We start from the raw sequence: 7,316 nt of genomic DNA, 5'->3' as shown, positions 1-7,316 counted from the left end.
TATATGAGTGTTCGGCTAACAGAGGTAAAAATTGGGAGGCGTGGGAGTCGAATTATCGAGACTATACTGTATATAACTTACTCCTTGCCAAATGGAGAAATATTATTATTAAAAATAACTCATTAAGTATTTAAAGGAAATTATTTTAAATTTTATTATACCTTAATTGCAACCTTGGGCTCATATTATTTTCTTCAGTCCTTGCCAAATGAAGAAATATGAAAAAGAACTTTTTAACTATTTAAAGTAAATTTATTTAAACTGGACCATAAGATAATTACAACGTTTTTTATTAATTAATACATATAAAAGCCCTAGTATAAATGAAATGTGACAGGCATTCATGGAGGAAGAAAAATAGACATACGGTTCTAAATATATTTAATATGTTTTTATATTAGTACAGTTAATTTATTTAAATTAAAACTAAAAGTATTTATATATGTACATGTTTTGCATTCAACGCAGTTTATTTTCCAACGTAGCTCTATCCAGTTGTCACTTGCTGTGGGGAAGATGAAACTAATCTTGGACTTTGCGAAGGACTATTCGATGAACTAGAATGTTTGGAAACAGTTGAACGAACAGATAAATCCTCTGGCTCGCTGTCGAAATAGCTATCGTTCGACAAATCACTATTTGCATATACTACATGATTTTGGCCAAGATCGATGGAGACATCTAGTTTCTCATTCGCATTTGACTCGACGTTATCTTTAGGATGTTTACTGTTATTGGGACTTGTCGCTGTTGGAGGGACAGTGGCGGTGGGATTTAATGACGCGGCTGCTGCTGCTAGAGCTAAGAAGTTAAGACTAGCATTAAATAGTTTACACCATTCTAGCAGGGTACTTTCTGTTTCGTTGTTTAATGTATTTGATATTTGAAATTGACCAAAGTGAGACATTGATTTGTTTGAAATATCCAGTGCTGAGGGAGATATATGCTTTGGTTTCTTGTCCTTTGAATTTTCCGCGATATTGTTTACTTTGGGAATTATATCGGCCTTTGGCGAACTCTTCACAGTCGGAGGTGTTCCACTATTTATAGCAGTTTTCGATTTATTTGCCACTGGCACATTAATTTTAGATATATCAGGCATCCGTAATGCGGTTCTTGCTTTTCCAACTTCAAAGCAAGTTGGATTGTTTTGATAACCAGAGCTGGAACGCAAGAACGGCAGAAAATTAGAGTTAGCCACAAGCGGCAATTGAGCACACTCCCGATTCAGTAAACTTACATTGGGCATAATAAGACTAGTCTGTTGAATAAATGTGTCTTTTATCTGCGTTTGAGTGTTGTCTCCTGCGATTTGGTTTTTTATGATTTCAGACATTGAATTCTTTTCTAAAATAAAATTGTTGTTTGGTGAGAACTGAAAGCCATTTAATGACAACCGGCTGTATAGATAATCAGTAGAAGCAGGATTAGACTGAATGTGGCTGTTGCAGCGAAAACGTTTTTCCGGTGGGGTTTCCATGCCCAGTGTAAAATTGAGTTGGTCCGTTGCATCTAACTGACGACACATGAATCGAAGTTTTTGTTCATTTTTACACCAACCTCTTAACGTTGACTCTGGTACTCCAATGTCTCTTGATACTGATGCTTTAGTCTCGCCGTTATGGATGCGTTGAATAGCTCGCACCTTATCACTTGGTGTCATATTACGCAAGGGACGTTTTCCTCTTGTATTCATCCCAATATTCATGTGACGGTATACTGATGTATCCATTTAGCTGTACTATGTCTTCTTAACCCAATCAATACCTAATTCAATTTCAGTGCGCTTTTCCTTCTCTTCTTTCCGTTTATAAGAATTTATTATTTCAAGATTTTTTATTTTATACGATTGTTTTTAATTTTTCGCTAAGTAGAAAATAAATAGAAGCCACCGCACTTAAAGGACCACTCGCTTCGAGTTTATCCGCGAAACTAGTTCTATGGTTGTTTATAATTTTCTTGCGCGAATAAACTTCCTTCCATGCCGATTGTTAAAGAGTTCCATACAGTATGAAATCTGCAAACAGGGTTAAGGCACACAGAATCTGACTGACACAACATGTACAAACATAGATTTCGAATGCAAACAATCCTTTTAATGATTTTGTTTATACACATAACATGTACATGCAAACACACAAACATGTGGTAAACTATTCCGTGAGGACGGTAAGACACTTTAATGGGACAACAACTTGTTACTTATCATTCTTAACTCTGAAACACACCATAACTATCCTACTGTAGAAATGTTACGGCGCAAACTCGCTTAATATATGTCCTCGTCAAACGAAACGGACACAATGCGTGTTGTTCGACTCTGTTGGTCAAACTTGTATAAAGTCGACATGTATTAAGCACACGAATTATTGTTTATTTGCTTCAACTCAGACTCTGAAATGAAGCAAATTCAGTATTTTAAAATGTTACATGTGCTTCCAAGGCGAAGTCCACTGGTCATTGTCGATTTGGTAAGTCAGTGTAGCTAAGTCTCGCTGACCATGGCCAGTATTCGTGTTTTATGCAGTATGAAATTCAGTAACGTCGAAAGTAAATGTTGCTATGTCCGCCATAAAAGTTTGTTGCTTTGAATTTTAATTTGTAAAAACTAATTTTTCACGATACAATTATCTAAAATGATTTATTGTATTTATTATATATTCCTTCAAATAGGTTAATTTCGTAGGTGGTAGTGGCTGGAACACAAATATATATGTATGTACATATGTATATTAATTAAACTGTAAAGAAACAATTTTTTGTTGAAATGCGTACACTCTGATTTGATTCACTGTAATACCCATTTATTTGTTTTATGTACATATGTATTGAATGCTGTTGAAAAGATCGGATCTTTCACAATTCCTTGAACCAATGCAAAATATCCTATGAAATCATGTCATCGCCTTCTTCCAAATGTTACTGAATAATATTCAGAAAGTAAAAACATTTAAAACACGTAAGAAAGTATCAATCAGCTGTGCTGACGGAGATATACCCTCAGCCTCTGACCAAAAAAAAGAAAGAAAAAATACTAACTATTCCGTATATAAAATACTTGTGGAACCGGAAACATTTTTTGGTTTGAACTATTTATAGTGATTGAGATATTTCTTTATACTCGACACTTAAAGGGGTCGTTTTTCACCAAAAAATATAACACTTTATGACACTGTTGAATGTGATCTCCCGAATTATATTTGTATTGTGCGTTTGACGTGTATGATTTTAATCTTCAAAATATAAGGAATGTGAATTCAACGTCAAAACGTCAATGAAGGAGTTGTCATACGAATTAAATTTTCCGGTAGGTCGTTTATTCACTCTAAATAAGATTTTAGGGAATCAGTTAGAACGCGCTGCAAAGCAGTTTTGAATAACCTAACTAATGCATAATATCCATGTATTAACTGTTGTAAGCACAAATGTGCTAAATAATTTTGAGTGTTCGATGAAAAATGATGTGTTTCTTGTGTATAAAAGAATACAATGAATCTGGCGGTGCATGCTACTGTGTTCATTGTATTTACCCTCTAATTATAATAATACCACACTTTTTTCCCTGTCTTTGGCCATTTATTCGTTAAATCGGAGAACTTATCTTCCCGCTCTATAGCAATTGGTCTGTTCCTTTACTTTTGAAAATGGTAAAACCGGCAAAAGTAGTAAAAGTTGTAAACTGTTCCCATATGAATTGTATGGTTTCCGAAGTAAAGGAACTTTCCCCCAAAATTTTGTCGGTATCGGTCCACACCTTCATATAGCCCCCATAGAACGGTACCTCCCGATTTTCGGTATTTTTAAGGTTTTAGCTTCATTATCCTACCAAAATGGCTGAAATTTGGTACGTAGTCTTTTTTAGGGGTACAAAACTTTTCCCCAGAATTTTGTCGGTATCGGTCCACACCTTCATATAGCCCCCATAGAACGGTACCTCCCGATTTTCGGTATTTTGAACGTTGTGGCCTCAATATTCCACCGAAATGGCTGAAATTTGTTATTTAGACTTCGTAGGGGGTACTCAAACTTCCCCTTTAAATTTTTCGGTATAGGTCCACGCTTTCATATGGCCCCATGGAAAAGTACCTCCCGATTTTTCGTATTTTGAAGGTTGTGTCTTCTATATTCCACCAAAATGGCTGAAATTTGGTATTTAGTCTTCAATGTGATATAAAACTGTTCGCCAGAAATATGTCTGTACAGGCCCACGCTTTCATATTGCCCCATTTCTGACTAAAATTCGTCGGTATAGCTCCACGTTTCGATATAGACCCCATAGAACGGTACCTCCGGATTTTCGTAATACTGAAGATTGTGACGTCAGTATCCAACCGAAATGGCTGAAATTCGTTATTTCGTCTTCCAAGAGTTATAAAATATTCCAGAAGAGTATTATCAGTATAGGTCCACGTCTTCCTATATCCCCATAGAAGCTTACTTCTTGATTTTCGGTATTTATACCCTACACCACTATGTGGGGAGGGTATTATAAGTTGGTTTTGGCCAAAAAGTTTGTAACGCATCGAAATAATGGTCGTAGACCCATACTTATATATACCAAAATGAATGTCTCGACGAGCTGAGTCGATCTGGCTATGTGTGTCCGTCCGTCAGTCCGTCCGTCCGTCTGTCCGTCTGTCCATCTAAACCTTGTAATCACGCTACAGGTCGCAATTTTGATCGGATCGTCACCAAATTTTAGATGTTGATGAGGGTCCCGGAGGTGAAGAAGCCTATTGATTTTGGTAATGGTCGGACAATATTTAGGGGTCGGAATGGGCAAAAAACTTATTTGCGGAAAAAGTCAACGTTTTATTTCAAAGCGAATATCTCCGTATCTATAAGGGGTATATTAAAGGCAAAGCCTGCTAATAAAAGCAGAAAATATCACCTTTACAGCGATGTATGGTAAGTTGTCGTAGGTGGTCAAACAACGAAGATATCGCAATAGTCGCTTATAGAACCCAACTTTTCATTTATTCGATTTTAATTCTAATGACGAATAACACAGCTTTTGTTGGATACTTTCCAAAAACAAAACCTGGCTATGAAAGTAGAAATTCCTGTCTTTACAATGATGCAAAGTAGGTTAGCGTAGGTGGCCAAATAACGGAGATATCACAATAGTCGGTAATACATCCCATTTTTCCACTTTTAAAGAAATCACGCTACAGGTCGTAATTTTGATCGGATCGTCACCACATTTTGGGTGTTGATGGGGGTCCCGCAGGGGAAAACGCCTATTTATGTTGGTGATGGTAAAACAATGAAGATATCGCAATAGTCGCTTTTACAACACAACTTCTCATTTTTGCGATTTTAATAATAATTGCTATTCGTCATTATCGCAGCATTGGTTGGGGACCTTCCAAAAGCAAAGTCCGACTATGAAAGTAGAAAATCCCATCTTTACAATGATGTAAAGCATGTTGGCGTATGTGGCCAAATAACGGAGATATAGCAATAGTCGGTAATATGTCCTATTTTTTAATTTTTTATAATCACGCTACACGTCGTAATTTTGATTGGATCGTCACGAAATTTTGGGTGTTAATGGGGGTCCCACGGAGGAATAAACCTATTGATTTTGGTAATGGTCGGATATTATTCTGGGGTCGGAATGTGCTGGTTGACATACATCCCACTTTTCTATTTTTTTATTTGAGTTATTCTGACGATGCACTTAAACGCGTTTCAATAAAATTGAACTGTATTAATGAAGACATTCAGAGCAAAAGCGCTAAGCTATCCCAATTTTAACATTTTGAACTTTTACCAGTCAAAAGCTTATGCACAGGGGAAATGGTGTAGGGCATCACATAGTCGGCCCCGACCCGACTATAGCCTTGGCTCACTTGTTTTTTTTTTTAGTTTTAGCCACATTCTCTTACCGAAATATAGGAAATTTGGTATTTTGTCTTCTTTGAGCCTAAAAACTTTCCTTCAGAAATTTGTCGGTATAGACCGACGTTTTGAAATAGCCCCCATAGAATAATGCCTCACATTGCTTTACCGAAATTGCTGAAATTTAGTATTAAGGCTTCTTCATACACGAAAGGAAACTAATTATTCCATTTTACTTCAATACAACTTGTGGTGGAGGGTATAACAAGTTCGGCCCGGCCGAACTTAACGCCGTTCTTACTTGTTTTTGTGTAAATCTATTGCTATTGAATCACCTTCTATATGAGGGTGACAATAAATGAATTGCAAAAATTCTACGGTTCTTTTTGGAAAATTACCAAGGTTATGTTCCTTAATGAGTTGTCTATCCACTTTGGACATTCATTGGAGCAGTAATGACCTTAGTTAAACCAAATTTAGGGCTCGGCATGTTACACTCTATAGGTACTGGTTCCCCAATTTTTATTAAATCTTGATCTTTCGTTGGAGGACTTTTTCGAGTTTTTTCTTAAACTGGATCCAACAAATTTATAAGGGTTGATATCAGGACTTTGGACCGAGGTATTTATTAGTTTAGTTTTGTTATATTACAACAGCAACTTACACAAATAAGATTAATATGTCATGATCTGGCTTTTGTAATGGTGTATTTGAACGTGTTTGAGCTTTTTGGACCCGTTTTACCGACTTTCAGAATAATGACTATTAAATATTTCCTAATGATGTTAGTGGGGATGTCTTTCCAATAATTATTATGTCCGCGAATCCGATTTTGAAAACTTTTTGCTTGGTAGAAAATATAGTACCCAAAAATTCGGTTTTCCTAGAAGGTGTATAATTTCCATATTTTATGGGTTTTATTAGAGTTGGCGCACTTTTTGGTATTTATTATGATAGCAGAATATAATATCTATCCGTTTAGTAAAAATTAAGTGATTCCAATAATATTGAGAGAGGAAATAGAGCTCTGTTGTAGGTCTTTCAAAATAATACACTGAGGGTCTATTTATTTTTACCTATAGTGTCCAGAGGCATTTCGATGTTTTCAAAGCCAAAACCGGACTGTTTTGCATTGCCGGCCGGTTCGTCATTGTTTATTGTCAATAGGGCCTCATACGTTTTTTACCTGTCTGAAGACCCTCCACGACGGCTTTTATTAACACTGAACTTTATCACATTCAATACTGTTAGCTTATTATTAGCCATAAAAAAAGTCATAAAAATGCATAATGACTACAACATTTCTCAAAAATCGTTAGTTATATAGTACTACTTTTCCCTATGCAATACATTTATTTTCACCTCAAAGTAGTAGGTAATTCTTATTTTAGTCCGTATCTATATATATAAAATAGAAAAATGTTTGTAAGTTTGTTTTTTTTTGTATGTTGTGCCTTATGGACTCAAAAACC

General features: G+C 35.8%; 1 protein-coding gene across 1 annotated transcript; it reads right to left on the bottom strand.

The window, feature by feature from the left end:
• Positions 1-282: 282 nt before the first annotated feature.
• On the bottom strand, positions 283-2,090 carry danr (distal antenna-related). The gene has a single exon (XM_073963805.1). It carries the CDS (start codon positions 1,730-1,732, stop codon positions 488-490), a length of 1,245 nt encoding a protein of 414 aa, XP_073819906.1. The 5' UTR covers positions 1,733-2,090; the 3' UTR covers positions 283-487.
• Between the last annotated feature and the right edge of the window lie 5,226 nt (positions 2,091-7,316).

Source organism: Musca autumnalis, unplaced genomic scaffold (genome assembly GCF_047663935.1).
Source record: "Musca autumnalis isolate F117 unplaced genomic scaffold, ASM4766393v1 scaffold_1, whole genome shotgun sequence".
NCBI classification, from domain to species: domain Eukaryota; kingdom Metazoa; phylum Arthropoda; class Insecta; order Diptera; family Muscidae; genus Musca; species Musca autumnalis.
Note: the sequence above shows the minus strand (reverse complement) of the source record. Positions and strands in the feature narration are given on the sequence as shown.

Coding starts and splice junctions, on each gene's coding strand:
- danr (XM_073963805.1), bottom strand. CDS start 1,732: ATGGATACATCAGTATACCGTCACATGAATATTGGGATGAATACAAGA.